Genomic DNA, 21,645 nt, shown 5'->3' on the forward strand with positions numbered 1-21,645 from the left:
TCCGGACAGCCAGCCCCAAGGCCAGCAAAGCCAAGACGAGCCAAATGCAGTGCAGCGCAAAGTCAATGTCAATCGTCACCTGGTTCATCCTCTCCAGGTCCACCCCGCCGCCGGTCCACGGTGTCCATGACCATCCCAGCCCCCGGGCCGAAACCAAATTCACCTGGTCCTTGTCGAAGATGTGCGCCCAGTAGTAGCAGCGCAGGCCAAAGACGCCGAGCGCGACGATGAACGTCAGCCCGCCGGCGCCCCAGGCCATGGACAGCTGCGTGGTCCCGCCCGGCTGCGCGTTGCCGCCGGCCGAGCGCGCCGCGGCGAGGCCAGCCCCGAGCTGGGTCAGCGTAACGAGAAGGAGCACGCGGACGCCGGCCTCGAACAGCATCCAGATACTGTCGAGGAAGCCGCGCGCCTGAGTGAGGCCCTTCTGTTCCGACTCGAAGAATTCAATGTGGCGGTCGGTGAAGCGGCTGTACACGGTGGCGATGATGAGGCCGCCGCAGAGGACAAACATGGTGCTGTTGTGGGCGCGCACGGGGGGGTCAGCATAACTGGTACGCAATGCGGGTTGTGTGCGTGTGCAACTTGCAAGGTGAAGAGGGCGAGGGAGTGTCGGGCCCATTGTACCCAGTTTCGGGCCGCATCGCCGTGGCGGCGGACAAAGCAGAATTGCAGGACGCAGACAAAGGCGAGGACGAAGAAGGTGACGAGGTCGAGCGCTGCCGCTGCCGTGTACAGACTGGTGATGTAGGAGAAGGGGGTCATTGTGACGGGGTGTGCTCGCTTCCCGTCATCCACTGCTTCGATCTTTGGGGTTGATGAGACTTGCAACAAGCTTTCTTTGAGGATAGGTTCCCGTACCTCGCACAGCGAGCATCCAGGAGGAAAGACGAACAAGAGAACTCGCTCACCCACACGGCGCGGCCAGCCTTTTTAATCATCTAAGCTATACGTACCGAGCAACGTACAATGCACTCAGCTGCAATACCAAGTGCATTGAGCATTGAGCAGGCGCCCGACTCACAGCCGATACATGGGTCATTGCCAATGATGCAGGGGGGCTTGGTGAAGAGAGCAGGGCCTCGATGTTCGGCACAGCCCCAGAGACGATGCAAGTTGTCTCTGTTGCCCACTTATTCGGGGCGAATCTGCGTCGAGGATTAAGCGCCCGACTTGCCGAAGTCCCGAAAGCTACAGGGGGTTTAGGGAAAGGATTGGACAGGTGTGTGGAAAGAATGCAGACAATTTATGTAATTCTGTGTTGGATGATCTGTCAAATAGTGGCGCAGGTTGTCACACCCGTCCAGTTGGCCCTTGTACCAACTGAAGTAGCAAAAGCCACTCTGTACCTGTCAATAAATAGAAGAACCCAAATTAAAGAAGATGTACAGATTACCAACTTTCAAGGCCGGAGTAGCAAAAACACCCAAGACAAATTGCCGACATTTTACTCCTTCTTCTTCATACTCGCCCGATCCGACTCGTCGGTCCCATGAAACCAGTCCAGCAATCCCAGTCCCCCAAAATACACATCAAAGCGCTCATGGTGCCTGTCATGCTTCCTAGCCAGGCCGTAGAAGAAGTCGTAGCCGCTGTGCACCGTCGCCGTCTCGACGAGCTGGCAGGCGAGGAACAGCCAGAGCGTGAGGACATGGGAGCGCAGCAGCAGCGGGGGCAGGACAATCGGCAGGGTGTTGGCGACGAGGTGCTCGAGCGGGTGGGCGTACTGCGACGCGAGCGCGACGGGCGCCGTGAAGCGGTGGTGCGTCTTGTGCACGCGCCGGTACAGCGGCCGCCAGTGCAGCAGCCGGTGCGCGTAGTAGAAGAGCGCCTCCCGCGCGAGCGCGCTGACGACGAGGTCGCGCGCCACCTCGGCGGCTGCTGGCAGCGTGGCCGACACGCGGAAGGCCGGGGGCTGGCCGGCGGACGCGGCCAGCGCGGCGCCCGCGACCTGCAGCGCGAGGATCGTCGCCTGGTTCCGGAGCGAGACGCCGGCCGCGTGGAGGATGTCGGCCCGGGTCGGCTGCTTCGGCGCCGGCTGCATCTTGTGCGCGGCGGAAAAGGCCGGGGCGGCGGTGTCGAGCAGGATGTAGAGGAGCGAGGGCAGCCACCAGAAGAGCAGCTGGACGACCTGGCTGCCGACAACGTCAATGACGTGCGGGTTGTAGGTCGCCACGATCCGTTTCCAGACGTCCATGGTGAGCGGGTGCGGTCTGGGGTGCTGGGGCGATCAAGCAAAGGCGAGACATCAGATGAATGGGATCCAGTTCATGACTACAAACTTACCTATTTATACAAGGACGGAGGAGGAGTTCATGGTGGCGCTCGCCACCGTTTCTACAGTGGAGATGGCGGGGTGTCTAAAGTCAAAAGTTGGGCCGCCAGTCCGCTGAAACGGCCTAGTCACCAGAATCCGGGGTAATTCCACGTCCGAGAAAATAGAACATGCCAGTTTATACTGGACTCCGAGGTAATTCCACTTGCCACATGGCAAACTATGTCATTTTTGGACCGTCACGACTACACCAGAGGCGCTAGAACCTCGCTACCGCCACTCGTTGCGCAGCCATCGCTGTAGAATATGGTAGCTCGCCTCTGGCACGTCGCCAGGCAACATGTGTCCAGCATCATCAACAGCCATAAAGACCAGTCTTCCGTCTTTTGTTCCCTTCCACGACCCGGTCCCCTTTACCTCCTCCTCGTCCAAGTCCTGCCATTCGGCAACCCGGTACTCGCCCATGCGGCTCCAGACAATGCGCTCAAAAAGAGCCATGTTGCCGTGTGTATTAATACTGGCGTCCAAGTTGCCATTGAGTGCCATGATTCGAATGTCCCCAATGTGCTTACCGTCATCCGCAAACGTGGGTGTCTTGTATGCATCGAGAATGTCCGTAAATGCGCCCATCATGGAAGAACTACCAGGCCCGCCATTCATCCAGAAGAGAACCGGGTCGTTGGCCGGATCGTTGCGACTTTCAAATGCCCAGAAGAAAAGACGCCGCGTGTCGGTCACGTCGATGGTGCCCGTCCACTGCTTCTCGCCGTACGAGGGGCATACCGAACCATCCTGCTCGACGAGCATGTGCTGGCCGTGCTTGTAGGCTGGCAGGTCAGCCGTGGAGTGTGCCGGCTTGTGGCCATGGCCGCTCAATGGGCGTTGGAATTGAATCTCGGGGGCAACATGGTAGTACTTGGAGTCTGCCGTGCTGGCAGCCTTGATTCGACCGCTGTAAGGGCCCAAGGGCAGAACAAGCTGGGCAGCACCAGCACTGGCCAGCGCCGTCAGAGCAATTGTTGAAATGTGCATTGAGGTTCGATTGTACCTGAAAGCTGGTATGCCTTGAAGTGATGATGAGAAGAAAAACGCTGGTTTTACCTCATCTTGTGGCCAAAGATGACAACGGCCTGGACGCGCAATCGCTTCTTGTACCCGTAAGTGTCAATCGGGCTGAGCTGGTGGTGTTCGAGTGCCAAGTTGCTGTCAGAATGATAGACATGGCTGATGCGGTGTGATGAAGGTCGAGTGCCGAGTTGCTGTCAAAATGATAGACATGGCTGATGTGAGGTGATGAAGAACCAACTAGTTACCGTTTGGGCGTGATCGAGACTGGGACCCCCACCACTATTATTTCATAATTTCGAGCATAACTCAAGGTCCACCCACAACTGAACCGGTATCTGCTTTCTAGCTTCCCCTCCTTGGTAAAATGTCCGAAATCCCCCCAAATATTGAAACATTGACTTGTTGCAGGCTTTGTCTTGGGATGAAATGCTCGCATACGAATAGCGGTCTGGTTTTGAAGCACCTCAGTGCACCCGCTCTCCAACCATTGCGCGCCAGGGGGAGTAAGCAATGTGCTCGGGTTGGGCAAACACCCGCCTCCAGCCCAGTTTGGAGTTGGGCGAATTCGTCAAATATTTAGCTCAGCAATTTTTCTCTCGCGAATGAGCCCCGAATGATCTTGCTTGATCAACAATTTGGCGGTGGGCTTCTCCGGCGCCAACTCGGGCCCGAGACGCTAAACAAGCCCCGTGTCAGGGGAAAAAATCATTAATAATTCGGCAAAAAATGGATCTTGGGTGATTACCGAAGCATGACAAAAAGCTTCTAGAGCACTCCGCTACAGGAACCCCTAGCGCGCGGCAGGCACGCCATTTGGTGCGCTCAGTAGCCTCCCAGGCTATCATCACTCAGCTGGACACTGACTGGACACTGACAAGTGCGCGACAAATTCTTGCGCCCGCCATGATTAATCATGCCGGAAAAGCGGCGCCTGCGATTGCTGCGGGCTACCATCGCAAGGAGCCCCTCGTTTCCGAGCTGTTCCGCCGAGAAGCCCAGAGGTATAAGTAGTGGGTGGCCGACCGCTCGGTCCAAGTAGAATATGCCTCGCTATTCCACGCTCATCAACATCATCCTCTTCATACTCACCACTCTCCTCGCACTCAACATCAAAATGTCGGCTCCCAAGGTCTCCGCCAACGACTGGCTCGCCGCCGCCAAGTACCGCCGCTCCGTCTACGGTCTCAAGAACACTTCCAAGGTCCCCGATAGCCGTGTCCAGGAGATTGTCCAGGAGGTCCTTTCTTTCGCCCCCTCCTCCTACAACACCCAGCCCGTCCGCGTCACCCTCGTCACCGGCGAGAAGCACACGCAGTTCTGGGACATTGTCATCAACACCGCCGAGCCTATCCTCAAGGCCGCCGGTGCCGCCGTCTGGGACAAGATGAGCGGCATCTTGCAGTCCCACAAGGCTTCCTACGGCTCGGTATGTCCAACCAATCTTGCCAAGGTATCGGCGCACCACTAACAAGACACTGCAGGTCGTTTTCTGGGAGGACAGCGCCGTCACTGACGAGGCCAAGAAGACGCATGCCTCGTACGCCCACTTGTTCGAGTCCTTTGGCGAGCATGCCACCGGCATGAACCAAATCCTGGTCTGGACCGCCCTCGAGCTCGAGGGTCTTGGCGCCAACCTGCAGCACATGAACGGCATTCCCCCCGTCGAGGAGGCTCTCAAGAAGTTCCTCGACGTCCCTGCCAGCTACAAGCTCCGCGCCCACCTCAACTACGGCGACGAGCCTACCGCCCACAACACCGCCGTGCCCCCCAAGCGCCCTGCTACCGAGACGTTCAAGTACGTCAACTAAAATAATGAACCAATAGATTAGACGGCTTGGTCAGCCTCATGTACATGATAGATCAATAGATGAGCAAATGAAGAATCAAGAACAATTTAGATCAAAATCGCAGACGTGAAGCGAGTCTTTTGATGCCGTCGAAACCATTGTCGCCGCAGCAAGAAACAGTGGGTGGCAACATGTTGTATGACGTCCCGAGCCTATGACAGGGACTAGGTCAACTAGAAAAATGAAGTTGGACTAGTTGGGTAAAAGGCGTTTCAATAATTGCAACCTACCGTACTAGCTTCCAGAAAAACTAGAAAAACGCGATAGGTCGATCCCCCGCATCAATGATAAAGCTTCAGGACTGCCTTATGGTGGACTAATAGAAGGCTTCCTAGCGTTGTGTCTGCGATTGGCTCTACTCCTACTCCCTCGTGGCTTCAATTATAAAATATTCTTCAAGCGATATCAGATGAGAAGCAGACATTGGACGCCGATGACGGGACCGGCATAGCCGCCGATGTGTGGGGAAGTAATTCATATAGCCGGAAACCGGCTGTGCCTTGACAACTTCGATACAGTCAAATGACAGTGAACTTATCAACTTGCACCTTGAAAAATATAGGTGTTGATACATGATATGTATTCAATACTGGCCAATTGATATTCTATTCCTCCATTGAGACTCTTCCCTACGCGGCCAACTATCTGACGTCATGACTGCCTAGATCATCAGGCTCTGAGATTTTGCTTCTTCGAGTTTAAGTTTGAAGCTAGTTAGTGCCTCGGCCGCCCTCATCTTGACACGCACTCCCTTTTCCTCCTGTCATCAACACGACAAATCGACATCATGAAGTACACAGCGATCCTCGCCGTCGGCCTCGCGACCGCGGCCTCGGCCTCGATCGGCGCGCGCGACGCGGCGCCCTACAAGACGGTGGTGCAGTCCATCACCACGGCCGTCGACAACCTCGACTCAGTGGTGCAGCAGTACTCGGGCGGCGACAAGCAGCCGGTGCTTGAGTCTTCCACCGCGCTCGTCAAGGCGCTCGACGACGGCAAGACGACGATTGACGGCCTCGCCAACCTCACGGCCGGCGACGCCGGCGCGCTGCTCGGCGACCTCGGCACGCTCAGCACCAAGAGCCAGACGCTCACGAGCGACCTCAAGAGCAAGCGCGGCGAGGTCGAGCAGGCCGGCGAGTGCGCGGCGGTGCGCAACGCCATGGGCGAGATCAACACGAGCGCAAAGGCCCTCGTCACCACCGCCGTCGGCAAGATCCCCAAGACGTTCCAGTCGCTCGCCCAGGGCTACGTGTCCGACTTTACCAACTCGTTCCAGCAGACGCAGGATTACTTTTCCACGGCCAACTGCCAGGACGGCGCTGGTAACGGCACTTCGACGGCGAGCTCGACGGCGACGACGAGCGGCGCTACAGGATCCGCGACGGGCTCCCAGACGGCCGCCGCATCCCCCAGCGGCTCGAGCGGGGCTTCTTCCATGATGGCGCCGGCATGGACGCTTGGAACGGCCATGGCTGTCTTTGCCGTGTACTATTAGTTTGTCGGCTTGTTGCGAGCCGTGTATGGAGTACTAGAAGATCTGTCCAGTATGAGATGGACATTGGCCCGCTTTCCCAGAAGTGGCGGCGTTTATTTGTACAGGTAGAGAAGATGGTGGTTTCTGAGTGATGCTTCAATACGAAGCTGACTGTCATTGTTGACCAGACAAATTATTATAAATTAGACCAGCACAAATACATGGGACGGTTTACAGGACGACACCACCCAACACGCAACCTCGGCTCCGCATCTAGCGAGACACTAAATAGATATTTTATCCACTAGAAAGAAATAGTGCAAGTTTGAAATCACGGTTAAAATGCGCCTTTTCTGTCTTTTTCTTTTTTTCCTTTAAAAATCCATCGCTTCGGGGATGGCCGCGTGGTGCGTGGAGTCAACCTGTATGTCCGCCCTCTTTTCTTCCCCGTCGGAACTTTGCTAGACGACTTGCGCCAGTCAGCTCTTCTCTTCCCAGCGCTGAATTGGACACCGAATTCGAGGCGGATCTCGGCTAAATAATTCTTCGTCGTAAAGCTTGAGTCTGGGAAGCTAGTTGGGCTCGCGCAACTGCAATGGGAAATGATGCAAGGACAAGTTGTTTTCGTTTATACATGCACATACCAAGCAAGGCTGGCGGCGGGCGACAACCCTGGCCGGAGATCATTATCGGTGACAATGTACGGCTTTAGAAAGCTGAAAAGACGAGACATTAGTTCACCACATCTCTTGGCAGCGTCGAACCATTCGCAGAGCCGGGCAGGCTTGGCACTGTTTTCGGGAAAAAAGGCAGCCTTGCCTCGGATCCGCGGCCTGTATTCTTCTGCACCCAACTGCACAGTCCAGGCTTTTGAGTAGCACCATCTCGTAAATACGACTTTGTGAGAATAACCCGTCGCGAAGAGTTTAGAGTGTTTATTAGAGTACTGCAAATGACCCCCACCAGTTCGTATTTCCGACAACGGTGCTCCAGAACCACTGTCAAAAACCCCCGAATCCACGTGGGTTTCCTCCAATTTCGCATCCGCTCAAGTTCTCGTCCGTTCGAACTCAATAAACTTAATAAAACCCCTGCTAATTCCCACAAAACCACGCGAGACGGCGGGAGCACCGTACCCAGCTCGGAGCCTATCCCACTCGGCTCTTGTCTTGGCAGCGAACTGCCGCAACGTCACCAATCAGATCAGATAACGGACGGTAGAAAAATACTACTATGCATATCAATCTATAACATCGTCCCCTTCCCCTCCTCCCTCGTTATGCCGCACTTTTCTTCAACAGTTCGTACTTTCTGCCCAGGATGAAGCCTGACAAGACCGAGACCAAAGTGCAGGCAGAGGTCGTCCCTGTCGACAGCGACCATGAACAGCAGGTGGACCACGGTACGCCGTCGGCGCCGCCCAAGGAGACGGAAATCCCGCTCCGCATCAAGCTCATCGCCGTCATTCTTGTCAGCCTCATCGGATTCGGCTCGCACTGGAGCAGCGGTGTCACGGGGGCCATGAAGAGCACCATCAAAAAGGTACAATCCTTGCCCAGAACGGTTCAACGACACAACCTCCGTCATCATACATCTACTTACACTCCTCTCCAGAAACTCCACATCAACAATGCCCAGTACGCCGTCCTCGAAGCCAGCGAGGACTTCATGAAGACGGCCCTGATCCTCGTCAGCGGCCTCGTCACCGATCGCATCGGCGGTGCCAACGCGCTCCTCTACGGCAACGCCGTCTACTCCCTCGGCGCCATCCTCATCGCCGCCGCCGCCACGGTGCGCAGCTACCGGTTCATGATTGGCGGCGTCATCATCCAGGCCCTCGGCGACATCGCCACCCAGGTCGCCCAGTACAAGGTCTTCTCCTCGTGGTTCGCGCCCTCCAACGGCTTCGCCTCGACCCTCGGCCTCGAGCTCGGCCTCGGCAAGATTGGCGGCTTCGTCGGCAAGGCGACCGCCAACATCATCGCCAAGCGCACGGGCGACTTTTCGTGGGTGTACTGGTGCGCTGTCTTCATGAACCTCTTCACAAACGTCGCGACACTGGTCTTTTGGTGGTTCACGCGCTGGAGCCACCGCACCTACGCCCCCTCTGCCGATCCCGCCACGGGCGAGGCCCTGACCGAGAGCAACAAGAAGTTTGAATGGGGCAAGATGCTGCGTCTGCCGTGGTCCTTTTGGCTCGTTGCCGCGTTTACGCTCTTTCAGACGTCGACCGCCTCCGTCTTTACCCAGAATGCCACCGAGCTCGCGCAGCAGCGCTTCAACGTCACGGCCGAGACGGCAGGTTGGTACTCGGCCATGTCGCAGTACCTCGGCTTCTTCCTCGTTCCGCTGCTCGGCGTTTTTATCGACGTCTTGGGTCATCGAGTCAGCATCATGGCCGTGTGCGGCGCGTGCATGCTCCTCTCCATGATCCTCGCCGCTTGGGGACCAACCGTACGCGGCACGGCGGCGAGTTTTGGCGTCTACGCATTTGCGTCCTCGCTAGGACCGACGGTCATTATCGACAGCATCCGCACGACCATGTGGTACCAAGAAATCTTCGGATCGGGCTATGCCATCAAAAATGCCATCAACAACGCCATGAACATCATCATCCGCATCATCACGGGCGTCATTCAGGATCGTGATAACAACAGCTACGATAGAGTCGTTGTTGTATACGTCTTTCTGTCCGTGGGATCTGTCGCTGTCGCTATAGTCTTGTTGGTTTGGAGCCAGTTTGATGTCATTCTCGGCCGATTGCAATGGACGAGGAAACAGAGACTGGCAAGGGGCCATTTGATCAACGAGAGGAAGGATCAATTTGAGCAGGACGAGAATGCAGAGCGGAATCGCCGCGTCAGCTTGTGCTGCTTTGGGGCAACCATTTGCCTTATTCTCGGCGCCTGGGTGGCATACTTTTGGGGCGTGGCCACCGGCAACAATTAGCGATATACATGTATATATATCCAGATATTGGCAAGCCGAGTTGGCAATTTGATTGCGCGTGCACCTCAGCGTTAAATTGTAGTAAAAACCTCGAAGAAACTTCGCATGATCTGTGTGCTGTTTAGAGGAGTTGTTTCTGACTTTACGTGACATTCGTTGGTGCGACTTATGATGTATCGACAGTCAAAATGTGTGTGCATGAGGCATGCAAAGTCCCCTGGCCAAGCTAGTCACACGTATGTACTACGCACTGTAGATACACTAGTCATAGTTGGCCGGCTTCCGATGAAGCATAATCGCGGCATATACTGGTATGTTACGGGACGCCATACGCCATCGGCAGCTCATCCGAGGCTGTGCCTGTCGATTGGCACCTAAACGGCACGGGGTTGGGTACTGTTTCGGGACGGAGATTGGGCCGAATGATCCAAATGCGCCGTCTATGCCTGGGTGAACTAGTCACAGGCAACGGCTGCAAGGTAAGATGTGATCTGCAGCTGGTACGGCAGGTTGATTGATGCCTTGTCGCACGGCGGCAGGTCTGTATGGTTGGGGGCCAACGAGTTCGAGTTCGGGGGGCCCTTCTCCACTAGTTAACTAGTTAACAAAGGTGGACGGTTGCTTATTAGCTTGTCTGGGAGGAGCTTGGCAAGGTTTAGCATGATTGTTGCCCTCCAGAATATAGAGTTTTATTTGTGCCCGACGGTTCGTAGCGGCATCACAGCCCAATGGCAGGGCCGGGGCTGGTGAGGGAGATGAGAGTCATACTTGACCTGTAGAAAAATTAAAGCCGCATAGTCATGGAAAAGGACGTCGAAGTCAACCTTGGGATCTGACCAAAACAAGGCCAGGCGACGTAGACAAGGGACCAACCAGGTCACGAGGATGGGTGAGGTGTGGTGGTGTGGTGGACGGGCACGAGGGGCGCGCAGGCGGCCAGCTGCGGGCTGCAGGTGCGAGTTGCAGCAAAAGGCGTGGAAGGGTGGAAGGATGGAGATGAGTGATAACTAGCTGGTGATGATGGGCGGGCTGGACTAATGCAACCCAACTCCTGAGATGGGCCGCAGGCAGATGTGTGGAAAGTATCTGTGATATCTTGAGGAGAAATGCCCCGTATCAAAGTGTGGCTAGTGCATCATGACGTCTGGTGAGGTCAGTGGCTAGCGGGCCCCCTGGTCCAGGCGCGTTGAAAGAGGGCAGACCGGGCAGACCGCTGATTTTCGCCAGGAGGGCTCCCTGAAAACGCCTGGAACCCACAATTTGCGGCGCGGCACTTTCCAGGGTGTTGGACGGGCACTCGGTGGGCTTCAGTGGGCTTCAGTGGGCTTCAGTGGCTTTCATGGCTTTTCAGTGGACTCGAGCACCCCCTCAACCCTCCTGGCCCGATGCCGTGCCCGGCTCGAGGCGGGCGCCGCCAGACAGGGCCGCAGCGCAGCGCCACAGCCCAAAGTCTGGGCGGGGCAGCGCACTGCCACTTTCGCGTCATACATCTGCTCTCTCGCTGCCCTCAACTTGAACACTTGAGACCAGCTGGCCCTCCTCCTCCTCAGCCGCCGCCGCAACTACTTTGACAAGCCCACATTACACACTCTGTCCCCCTCTTTTTCCGTTCCTGGTTCTTCCCTCTTTTATCTTCTCTCTGCTTTCTTCCCAACGGCTGTACCCGTGCTTGCTTAGTGCCAACAGCGCCTCGCTTATATACTGCCCGTTTGCCCTCCAGGTGTTGCCCGTCTGACCTCGACCCCTCCTAGGGACTTTAGCCCACCCGTCACGCAACGTTTCACAACGCCATCCACGACCGCCTTATCTACGCCCATCATGAGCCGCGGCGATCGCTACGAGCAAGACCGTTACTATGAGCGCGATCGCGATTATGAACGCGATCGCGCTGGCGGCGGCGGCGCCTACTCTCGCGACCGAGTCGTCGAGGATGACCGGTACTACATGCGGGGGGGCCGAGGCCCCGAGGTAGAGGAACGCGATCGCCTCTATGAGCGCGACGTCGACTTCGACCGCCGCCGCCCGGTCTACGAGGAACCCCGCTACGCTGACCATCTGGCTCGCGACTTTGAGCGTCAGGTCGCTCTGGATGAGAGAGACCTCGAAACCCGCCGTCCCAGGAGTGACATCTTTGACCGTCGCCCTGAGCCTGGCCCTCTCATCCGCCACTCCCCTCCCCCTCCCGCCAGGTCCAGATACGAGTATGACGAGCGTGATACCTATCGCGATTCCTACCGTGAACCCGCCCGTGACCCATATCGCGACGAACTGTACCCTCCCGCGCCACGCTCAGAGCGCCCGGATCACCTTCGTGAGGTGGTCCGTGAGCGCACCATCGAGCGCGACCGCAGCCCTGCAGGGTCGCGTGCGAGCCGCAGCCATCGCAGCCATTCGAGGTCGCGCAGCAGAAGTATCTCCAGTCACAGCCGCAGCGGTGGAGCGAGCGTACGCCAAGAGTACCCCAAAAAGGGCAAGACTCGCATTCCCAGCACCCTCGTCGAGAAAAAGATTATTATCGACCTAGGATATCCTTATGTTGAAGAGGTATGTGCATTACCCAAATTGTCACGGCTACAAATACTGACCAAGACAGGGAAATTTAATCATTATTCAAAAAGCCCTTGGACAGGAGCACATCGATGAACTCCTCAGACTGAGCGAGGAATACTCAAAAGGTGAGTCGTTAACGCCTTATCTCACCCTGAACTGGGCTAAGTCCTGTAGCCTCTGTGCCAATCACTGTGCCAGCACCACCAAAATCGGCTGCTGGCGGCATCATCGAGGAGCGTCGTGAGGAGCGCCATCGGCCACACCATGACGAGATCAAGCAAGAAGTCATCATTACTCCCCCACCGCCGCCGCAGCCAATCTATATCCAGGCTCCCACTCCGCCCGCACCGGTTTATACTTATGCCCCCGCTCCTCCAGCCCCCGCGCCCGCCTCGAGCGCACCAATCATTATCGATGCCCACCCACGCTCTCCACGCCGTGCCACTGTCGAGGTTGTCGACAAGACAGTCATCCGCGACGACTATCCTCGCTACCTCAAGGGCGACTATGAAGAGGAGACCCTGGTAGTCGGCCCTCTTGTCCGAGCCCGCTCCCGCTCTCGCTCCCGAGCACGAGGCGACATTCGTGCCGAAATTCGCGCCCTTGAACGAGAGTACGAAGGTTCGCAAAGACACCATCACCACCACCACCGCGATGAGGATGAGTGGGATATCATCCGCACCGAGCGCGTGGAAGACGGCCAACTGGTCGTATATGAAGAGCGCGTCGATCGCATCAGCAGCCACCCCAAGCCAGCGAGACTCGAAAAGGACAAGAAAGGTAGGATCACCCTTAGCCTGCCAGCCTACCGGTAGATTCGGCTCCACGATACTCGCCGAGACTACATTTTATCATTCTTTTGTTTTATCAGAACTTCATTGTCATCGGAGCGGCCGCTGACTTTGGTTATCTTCCAGCACATCCTGGCCTCCTACGCGCCATGTTGACCAGCCTCACTTGAGAGAGATAGAACGGGGCAGCGATGCGAATCATTGGGCGAACACAGGCTATATAGGACTGAAATTTGTTAACGAAGAGCTACTATTTGATGTTTGGGATTGTTTTGGATACCTGATGTTTTATTGTTTTTACTGCAGACACTGGAATGACTTATGAATTACAACAAAACTACCAGACTCAAGGGACCAGTCATGTGCGGGCAATGTCTCAGCGTATAGAGATTGGAACACTACAGAAAGAGGTATATTGAGCATTACGCTAGAAATAAATGACTCGGTAGTCTTGCTTTGCATAAACTCGCCGCTTCCTTGGCGGTGTCGCCTGTACTTCCTAACAAGGAAGGTCGCTAGCTTTGAGACGATGGACCCACGATGATCCGCAAGTTCTTTGGATGGTGACGAAACTCGCGAACTTTCGACATCCCAACTAGGGGAGACTTGCTTTCCAGCAAGGCTCTGGTCCTTGGGCTTTAGAAAGGAAGCAGCGGTATGTTCCAGGCTTATCACCTCGATACATGTCGTGAGAGGCCCGCCGCCAGCGCGGAGTGGCAAGCAACCACGTATATTCTAGTCGTATTCTAGCCTTCCCCGCTGATGAAACGACTTTGCCTGAAACGGCTCTTGCTATTTCAGGCAGCTGGTTCGGATGATGTCTCCAGAAGCTCCTTGTCGGCCGGCGTCGTCTCTTTTTTGTTTCCTCAAACCTGATTGTCGTCATCATCTCATGTCATCTCATAGAAGTTACGACCTTTGCTCCTCGTAACCAGCGACAGCTTGCATCCTGCACCCAATGCCCTCTCCGCGGCCACACAGTCTTGCCCGCCTCGTTCTCGGTCTTGTCGCCATCATCACGCTCCTCGTCTACTTTGTCCCCTCGTCGCCCGCGCTCACGAGCCGCATCGCCGAAATGACCGCGCCGCCCTCCGGAGACCCCATTGCCAATCTCCGCGTCACGCTGGCGCAGGTGCCCGGCGCCGACCCGCCGGCGCTGCGCGCCACCATCACCAACAACAACCCGTTTGCCGTCTCCTTTCTCGACTACGACGCGCCGGTGGACGCGCTCGCCGTGCCGCTCGGCCTGGTCGAGCTGACGCCCGGCGCGCCCCCCGGCGCCGCGCCCGTGGCCACGGAGGGCATCGTCAAGCTGCGCCGCCTGTGGCCGCCCCTGGTCGACTTTGTGCACGAGGTGCCCGGTGGCGGCGGCACGCTCGTCTCGGAGCCCCTTTCGCTCCGACCGGACAATGTGCCGTACGGCAAGCTGGGGGACAGGTTCTTTGTGCGGATCAGGGGCCCGTGGCGCGCGGTCATGGCGATGCCCAAGAGCGAGATTACGGGGGAGTTTTTGGAACACATCCCCGCGAGGCCGAATACGTATCAGGGCTCGTACGAGTCGGATCGGATCGAGATCAGGGTGGATGCGACGGCGCTGGAGCTGAAGTAAGGGAATGGTGAAGGCTGCTTTGAGTGTTTGTTTGTACGCGAGATAATATTGTACAGCATCGGACACGTCAATTCAAATGCCAAAGAAGTCAAAGAGTATGGGTAGAGTGAATTGGTCATGTGGCCATGATTCATGTTGTAGTTACAGATCCGCAACTCCAAGGGGCGGTTGCAGAGCTCTTGTAAGTATTTATGAGGTCAGCTGCGAACCAACGGCGGTACTGCAAGGCTGCTTTTGTTTTCAATTTTATTCAGAAGCGATCACATCTCTCGATACATCAAAAAATCCAGAAGTGTATCACCAGAACATTGTGGCATTTCATTCCCTCCTTGTCGCCAGGCAGCAGGCCACTAGCCCCCAAACCCATATTCCAAGTCCATTTCGCTTATTGATTGCGAGCTTGAACAGCCAACACTGCGTCATTAGTATTAAATTATTATTTTTTAGCTTAATTTTATACTGTCGCGGCGATGGAGTGGCAAGTCGTCAGCGGCCCGATTCGGACTTTTAATTTCGGGACCTGCACGTGAGCCGCTCCGATTCGGCCCGAACGTACTTTCAACAGCGACCCCCCATGACAATCATGCAGCCTAACAGCGACAAAGAAGGACTGACAGCCTGTTTGCGCTGTCGCCTGCAAAAGGTATGGGCCATTCCCACCCGTGCAGCCCTTTTCCGTCGGAGCAAGCTTTTACTAAGAGGACATGGTTTTTTCCCCGCAAAGCTCAAGTGCGATCGTGGCCGTCCTACGTGCAGCCGGTGCCGTCGACTCGGCGCCGACTGCAGCTATCCCGCGCCGCCGGATCGCCGCGGCCCGCGGGGTAAGCGCAAGCGGCGGCCGCTGCGTGCGCGGACCGAAGACACCGGTGAGGGTACCGGTGCCGGCCAGCACCCGGCCCTGGTGTCCGAGCCCCCAGAGACGGGAGGCTCGGGGGAACCGGCGGCAGGCGAACGTCCTGCTCTTCTGTCATCTGACATTTCCAGGTCACCTGTTCAGAGGCAGTACCCTGTAGAGCATGCTGCTGCCACTGGTAATGTCGTGGGCTACGCATCCACGAGCATGGTGACGGAATATCCTGTGCTCTCCGGTGTAAGTGCCACTAGCAGAAAGAGGCAAGGTATCTCATTGCCACATTTTTCTGACTGGCTGTGCCTCAGTCCTATCAAAATCAGCTGCGCAAGTCAACTTCGCTCCCAAACGAGTCTGCCCTCGAAGCTGGCCAACCGCCTCCGTTGCCGCCGACCTCGCTTGGTCTTGCCTTGCTGGAAATATACTTTGCACGTATATACAATGCGTCAATTCTATTCCACAAGCCTCTCCTCTTCCAACAGTATATTGAGGGCACAATCCACCGAGCTCTACTGCGAGCATTGTTTGCCATGGCTACTCTGTATGCTGCGTCCCTCCGTCCATGACGCCATGTTCATGTTGCACTAACATAACTCTCTAGTTTCCTTCATCCGAGGAGCGACGAGAACAGATCGAGAACCACTTCCAATGAAGAACTTGCGATACTAAGTGTGTATCAATCCTCGGGACTTCCGTGGGCCAAAGCTGCCCTGACCGAAGCCATGCAGCTGGTCATGCAGTCCCCATCTCTCATGGTCGTCCAAGCATTGCAGTGCGTACAGCTGTATTGGTTTGGCGTCGGGCAACCTCACTCGGGAGACTTGTGTATTGGTAAGTCGTGGAGCGTTCGAATCCCAACTCCTCAAGTCTCGTTGGAATCTGGGTCCCAGACCTGGAGCTGACAAGGCGGCAGCTCTCGCCTATCGAGCATCACAGGTCCTTGGCTTCGACAAAAGGCTTCCTCGTGAGATAGACATCTCCGGCGAAACCCTCGAAGTTGAACTTGGTCGCCGGTGTTTCTGGGCTTGCTGGATCTCTACCTGTATTGTGATGGAGCCTGAGCCATACGTCGAATCGGCGTGGAAGGAGGCTGCCATGCTACCGCTCCCAGGCTCCATTGCCTCGAGCTCCCAAGGCTGGAGAGTAACTTATAACCAGACTATGGATAAGTACTGGCACGCTATTTCGGTACAGCTTCGACCTTCCGAGGCCGAAACTCGCCCTGCTACCGCAAGCGGTTCCCTGATCAAAATGATTGGCGTTTGGTACGAAGGGTCTGTTGGACAGAGCAAACTATTACGAATCGCTAACAAATCTGCTCTAGGGCAAAAGTTCAGCTTCTCTGCAAAGACCGCCCGTCGTCGATTACCACTGGCGAGCTGACATCTGTCCATCACTTTTCACACTTGGCAACAGTCCTGTTTCACGACGCTACTTCCGCCAGGAGCTCAGCCTATCAAGATGATTCCACGATGGAGGTCCAGAATATATACATGTTTCATGACGCCATTTACCACCAATGCCAGATCGTTTTGCACTCACTGGTTGTTCCGCTCTTCTCCGGGATCCCCGCGGATCGCAACCTTGACAACCACCGTCAGGCACAGATTCTGGCCGCAGAAACGGTTCTGAAGCACGCCGATCTATATAAGCAACTATTGACGCCGTATCTTCATGGCGACGAGGACGTATCGCGTTTGCCTCCGCTTCTGGGCTACGGCGCATTTGTAGTGGGAATGGTGTTTCTTTCCACGGACGCTGCTCGGCGCAATCAAGTTGCGACTGAGGCAACTGCCGACGCCGATGAAGCCAACGACAGGCTACTTGCGGTCCAGGACATAGTCAGAGTTTTGGACATTTTGAGAAACTCTTGGAGAGCATTGCAGCAACCGGTAAGTAGCTTTCTGACAGTGCGTCTCGCGAGCTCGTGCGCCCCTTATTAACTTGTACAATACAGTGGGAAGTCCTCAGCTCTGCGTTGCAGCCCTACCTCTCGAGGTCATCCGATCCTACAAACTTGCGAGACCGTATGTACATAGGGGCTACCCCGCTGATAGTGTAAACTGCTAACGCCTCGTCAGGTCCAGCCTCGCTGAGAAGTAAAGACCGGGGCGTGCCACAAACAACGGATGGGACCGGTCGGTCGGCGAACGGCAACGACGAAGGCAGGGGCCCCGGAGCATATACAGAGAGTAGCGGCGACTCCGCTACACGTCCGGCCAGTAATGAGCAAGCGCTCGATGGGAATCTGGAGGAAGTGCTGCCGAATGTCTCCTTCGCAGGCCAGGCTGATCTGTTTGCAGACTGCGGATGGTACGGCATGTCACTGGCAGAAGTGGGAGTCGAGCAGCTGGTGGGTTATGAGCCGTCCAGCTTGTTTCTACAGGGATGGAAGGCATTCAGTTAGTTTCAAAGCGCTGGGAATGTGATTGAACAAGACTAGGCGCGCGAATGACACAAGTCGGCTGATCGTGCAGTTGCTTGCGGTCTGATGAGGGTGTAGGACATTGCCATCAGGGCGCTTTGTTTGGGCGTTTTGATTGGCGATGGTGGACGCACTTAATGGACAGACGCGGTGAGGTTTTTGTGCCGTAAATTGTCGGCGATTTTGTTTGTCAACCAATAGTGACTGACTGTATTTAACATTTGTTCGATTCTCAAAGAGTATGTTTGCAGGAGAAGAAATGGTGTGTGAGAAATTCGTAGCAACCACTGTAATTACACAGAAGGCGGCCCCACTGCAGCTTCAGTGACCGGGTAGCCAGCTGTCCGCTCAAGACTCTACTCTGCCTTGTTTAGAGTACGGTACAGCTCATAATCCCGTATTGTGCCAAAATCACACAAAAGCACCGATGCGGCTATGCGAATCTCAATATTACCATCATCGTCGGCGGTGGTTGTCAAGCCGCTCTTGACGCCCACCAGCAAAAATGGTCTTTACCGAAATCACCGTCTCCCCAAGCGCGCCGATGCCCAAGGGCTACAAGCTTCTGCGCAAAGGCTACGCTTTCATGACGGCCCTATGCCGTCGGAAGACCACCGAGGCGGGCAAGACGCTTTATGTCGTGCGGGCCGGGTCTAGGATCCTGGGTCTGCGCGCGCCTAGGCACATCATCAACGAGGTCTACGAGGAGGAGCGCCAAACGCGTGCCACGCGACGAGCCGTGGTTACGGCCCGCGACGAGACTACACGGAGCGCCTTTGAAACAGCGCTGCGGAACAAGTACCCCGGAATGCCCTCTGCGGACGTGGACAGGGTGCTGCAGCGCGCACTGAAGAAACACAGCGGCAGGGTAGGTAGGACGTCCAAGTTGGACATGGAGGACAAGGTGCGGCTGGCGGTGGTGGCGCATGTACGACATATGCACACGGCTTATGATGGGCTCTTCGCCGACAAAACGAGCCGTGAAGATGCGAGGAAAGCAGTGTACGACTCTGTGCAGGAGATTCTTGTGAGATGGGAGAAGGGCTGAAAAGGACGGGGCTGCCAGCTACTTGCCCTTGTATTGTAGACTTGTGTCTCTATTTCCAACAGTGTTTAGACTTTGATCTTGACGAGAGGTAGAGCATCGGAAAAACAGAGATTCCGCTATATGCAGCTAAAGCACATGTTGTAGCCTTCTGCTTTCCTCTCGACACTTGCTCGCACTTGCGATCCTTCCCCCTTCACATCACGACTTCCATCATGGAGCCATCTTCAGCGATTGACGACGGCCCCGCACGGGCGGCAACACAAGAGCAACCAGAAGAGGCAAGCCAGAATCGTGCTCAGTCCAGAAAACGTCCGTTAACCGCCCTCCCAGGAGATGCCTAGCCACATCGATGCACTCCGTGCTGTGCATGCGGTGTGTCAGGCCGCCGAACCACGCGTGGACAACTTTCCCCCAACCCTTTCCGCCTCCGACGGAAGCATCAGGTCGCAGTATATAGGGAGGTCAATATCATACTACGTGACTGAGAGCGCCATGATCAAGCGGCAGCCACACTCGACCGAGCTCGGAAACGACATCTACGGCAACCCAGCCGTGAACCCCTACATTGCAGATCGACTGAGAAACGAAGCAGCCGTGCTGCGATTTCTACGTGCTAACACAACGATTCCGGTCCCAGAAGTCCTGGATCTGCAAACGTTAGATGGCCTCGTCTCTCTTAAAACGGCTTGGGTTGACGGAGCAGTCGAGCTCTGCGATATCCCAGCGTCCAGGATCGACGCTGCTGTCGCTGCGGTCACCGCGCAGCTAGAGGCTGAAGTCTTGCCGCAGCTGCGCAATCTACGCTCACGGCGCATGGGAGGTCCAGACACGGACATGCCCATCATCCCACCCCACCGATTCTGGAAGGCAAAGGACACCCGCGTGTGGCCGTCGGTGGAGGGCGACTACTCGTTTTGCCACACTGATCTCGACCGTCAAAATATCTTGGTTCATCCGCAGACGTATAAAATTATGGCCATTATTGATTGGGAGACGGCTGGCTTCTTCCCCCCGGAGTGGGAACTACCGCTATGGAAGCAAGATAGTCGCGAGGAAAAGTCGAGTTTGATAAGCTGCGCCCAAAAGAGAGACAAGGGATTCTTCTCATTTGCTAAATAAAAAGGTAGGAAATAAGTAGAGTGTAATCCCTGCGTATCTCATTATGTCTCATCTGCATCATCATCATCGGGCTTCGTTCTCCGTTCATCGTCTTTCCTGTCAACACTTAGCCACTGGACAGTACCAACTGTACTCGCAGGCCTGTAGGTACTTACTTTGGGCTGTGCTTAACAGGTGGAAGCTTCGCACAATCCTCGCTGTCGCACATAGTCCATGGATGGAATTCGCACTGGAGACAATTCACCGCGGCGGTGCTGGGCATAATACACTGACAGTGCATGCATGCGGCTGGGGGGGCCATTATTCTATAATGGTTTGCTCTGTAGATGGATTATATTGTGTGTGTATACAGAAAGTCTTCATTATAGACTGTGGCCTTATATGTATCTGGATGACCACGGCGTTTAAGCCAGTCTGAGGGAGCTGTAGCACTTGGCTGAAGCCTTGTCGAGGAGTACAAGAGGCATCAACACAACCAGTCTCTGCCACATCTACCTCACCTATCGTTGTGAAATTGACCAATATGTTCTGCCTTGTACCAAGCGTCCCATTTGGTAGCCTACGTAGGAATTGTTTGAGCATGCTGCATGCTGCACGCATCACTACGAAGTTTCCGACGTGTATAATCGGGCAGGGGACAACCTGCTAATGATAGGTGTGTGCTTCTCAAAGCTTTGGCTTTCGTCGTATGTCAATTTTAACTCATGAGTGTATACGGAGACTAAGAGCCGCGAGAGCAGCGAGAACGTGGCAAAGACTTGTCGTACACCATAGGCAGCTTCGCCGAACTCAACCACGGTCCCCCCTACACTATTGATCCACTCAGTTGCACGGTTAAGACTCTACATGAGAGTCCAAACATGCCACCCGGCCTGGATGCAGATCTCTGTTGACACGCTGCAGGTGATGAATCGGGCTGTAAACGGTTCACGGTTCACAGAGTCATGCAGCAGGTTCCTTACTTACTGGACTACACACAGATGGTTTTGGAACGGGTATGTCCGAGTGTAGATGTAAATTTCAGAATGGGTAAGCCCGAACACACCGGTCATGGTGCAGGAGGCAAAGCAGATGTGACAAGTACTACAGAAAGGCGGCAGTCTTTGCCTCGTCGTAGAGGCCTAGGTGCTGTTATCGGGCATGTTAGGGGGGGTTTTGAGCACATTTTCTCAGATCTCGTAGATCTGGAAGCGGCTACTCTTTCGCTGAGGACGGTATTGCAAGTTGGCTTACAGTGAGGCTGCCTTGTGATGGGCTGCTAGTAACACAAGGCGGGAGATGATACATGACATCGCTCTCTGCCTGCCCCAGGCAGCAGCTGAAGCAGAGGCAGTGCATTTTGTGAGACCAAGTCAGAGTATTAGTAAGTGGTGCCTACTTCAACGGTATTTTTTTTTTTTTTGCAGAATAGAAATAGGCTGCATAATAGAAATAGGCTCGTCAACTTGCTCGGCCCCGCGCGGAAGAAGCATCTGGAGGGCACAGCCTCGAGAGGCGACAGAATCACGTCGACGTGGCAAGGCGTGCTACCCTTGCGAGGGTGTTTGGACAATACATTCTCATACTTATTACGGCGCATGACGACGACTCGTTGTTATATTTAAATATGCTGCATATATGTCTTCTTCCATCATGTTTCC

General features: G+C 55.5%; 11 protein-coding genes across 11 annotated transcripts; 8 read left to right on the plus strand and 3 right to left on the minus strand.

The window, feature by feature from the left end:
- Positions 1-1,444: 1,444 nt before the first annotated feature.
- On the minus strand, positions 1,445-2,194 carry CCM_04368 (Fatty acid hydroxylase; the record flags this gene model as incomplete). The annotated part of the gene is made up of 1 exon (XM_006669516.1): positions 1,445-2,194. One exon carries the CDS (start codon positions 2,192-2,194, stop codon positions 1,445-1,447), a length of 750 nt encoding a protein of 249 aa, XP_006669579.1.
- A 2,188-nt stretch (positions 2,195-4,382) lies between these two features.
- Positions 4,383-5,207, plus strand: CCM_04369 (nitroreductase family protein; the record flags this gene model as incomplete). The annotated part of the gene is made up of 3 exons (XM_006669517.1): positions 4,383-4,766; positions 4,822-5,135; positions 5,165-5,207. 3 exons carry the CDS (start codon positions 4,383-4,385, stop codon positions 5,205-5,207), a joined length of 741 nt encoding a protein of 246 aa, XP_006669580.1.
- A 767-nt stretch (positions 5,208-5,974) lies between these two features.
- CCM_04370 (uncharacterized protein) lies at positions 5,975-6,685 on the plus strand (the record flags this gene model as incomplete). Its single annotated transcript, XM_006669518.1, has 1 exon — positions 5,975-6,685. The coding sequence occupies one exon, from the start codon at positions 5,975-5,977 to the stop codon at positions 6,683-6,685; it is 711 nt and encodes a 236-aa protein (XP_006669581.1).
- A 1,299-nt stretch (positions 6,686-7,984) lies between these two features.
- On the plus strand, positions 7,985-9,613 carry CCM_04371 (MFS transporter; the record flags this gene model as incomplete). The annotated part of the gene is made up of 2 exons (XM_006669519.1): positions 7,985-8,206; positions 8,279-9,613. The coding sequence occupies 2 exons, from the start codon at positions 7,985-7,987 to the stop codon at positions 9,611-9,613; spliced, it is 1,557 nt and encodes a 518-aa protein (XP_006669582.1).
- Positions 9,614-11,431: 1,818 nt separating this feature from the next.
- On the plus strand, positions 11,432-12,978 carry CCM_04372 (uncharacterized protein; the record flags this gene model as incomplete). Its single annotated transcript, XM_006669520.1, has 3 exons — positions 11,432-12,157; positions 12,207-12,288; positions 12,338-12,978. The coding sequence occupies 3 exons, from the start codon at positions 11,432-11,434 to the stop codon at positions 12,976-12,978; spliced, it is 1,449 nt and encodes a 482-aa protein (XP_006669583.1).
- Positions 12,979-13,912: 934 nt separating this feature from the next.
- CCM_04373 (uncharacterized protein) lies at positions 13,913-14,563 on the plus strand (the record flags this gene model as incomplete). The annotated part of the gene is made up of 1 exon (XM_006669521.1): positions 13,913-14,563. The coding sequence occupies one exon, from the start codon at positions 13,913-13,915 to the stop codon at positions 14,561-14,563; it is 651 nt and encodes a 216-aa protein (XP_006669584.1).
- Positions 14,564-15,033: 470 nt separating this feature from the next.
- CCM_04374 (Fungal transcriptional regulatory protein) lies at positions 15,034-17,820 on the plus strand (the record flags this gene model as incomplete). Its single annotated transcript, XM_006669522.1, has 8 exons — positions 15,034-15,089; positions 15,161-15,653; positions 15,722-15,954; positions 16,015-16,244; positions 16,327-16,687; positions 16,738-17,305; positions 17,371-17,440; positions 17,501-17,820. 8 exons carry the CDS (start codon positions 15,034-15,036, stop codon positions 17,818-17,820), a joined length of 2,331 nt encoding a protein of 776 aa, XP_006669585.1.
- Positions 17,821-18,343: 523 nt separating this feature from the next.
- On the plus strand, positions 18,344-18,886 carry CCM_04375 (uncharacterized protein; the record flags this gene model as incomplete). The annotated part of the gene is made up of 1 exon (XM_006669523.1): positions 18,344-18,886. The coding sequence occupies one exon, from the start codon at positions 18,344-18,346 to the stop codon at positions 18,884-18,886; it is 543 nt and encodes a 180-aa protein (XP_006669586.1).
- Positions 18,887-19,378: 492 nt separating this feature from the next.
- Positions 19,379-20,005, plus strand: CCM_04376 (Protein kinase-like domain; the record flags this gene model as incomplete). Its single annotated transcript, XM_006669524.1, has 1 exon — positions 19,379-20,005. The coding sequence occupies one exon, from the start codon at positions 19,379-19,381 to the stop codon at positions 20,003-20,005; it is 627 nt and encodes a 208-aa protein (XP_006669587.1).
- A 602-nt stretch (positions 20,006-20,607) lies between these two features.
- CCM_04377 (uncharacterized protein) lies at positions 20,608-21,057 on the minus strand (the record flags this gene model as incomplete). Its single annotated transcript, XM_006669525.1, has 3 exons — positions 20,608-20,815; positions 20,873-20,966; positions 21,051-21,057. 3 exons carry the CDS (start codon positions 21,055-21,057, stop codon positions 20,608-20,610), a joined length of 309 nt encoding a protein of 102 aa, XP_006669588.1.
- Positions 21,058-21,088: 31 nt separating this feature from the next.
- Positions 21,089-21,584, minus strand: CCM_04378 (uncharacterized protein; the record flags this gene model as incomplete). The annotated part of the gene is made up of 3 exons (XM_006669526.1): positions 21,089-21,133; positions 21,239-21,307; positions 21,384-21,584. 3 exons carry the CDS (start codon positions 21,582-21,584, stop codon positions 21,089-21,091), a joined length of 315 nt encoding a protein of 104 aa, XP_006669589.1.
- Positions 21,585-21,645: the final 61 nt, after the last annotated feature.

The sequence above is a fragment of the Cordyceps militaris genome, assembly GCF_000225605.1.
Source record: "Cordyceps militaris CM01 unplaced genomic scaffold CCM_S00003, whole genome shotgun sequence".
Classification (NCBI taxonomy): Eukaryota; Fungi; Ascomycota; class Sordariomycetes; order Hypocreales; family Cordycipitaceae; genus Cordyceps; species Cordyceps militaris.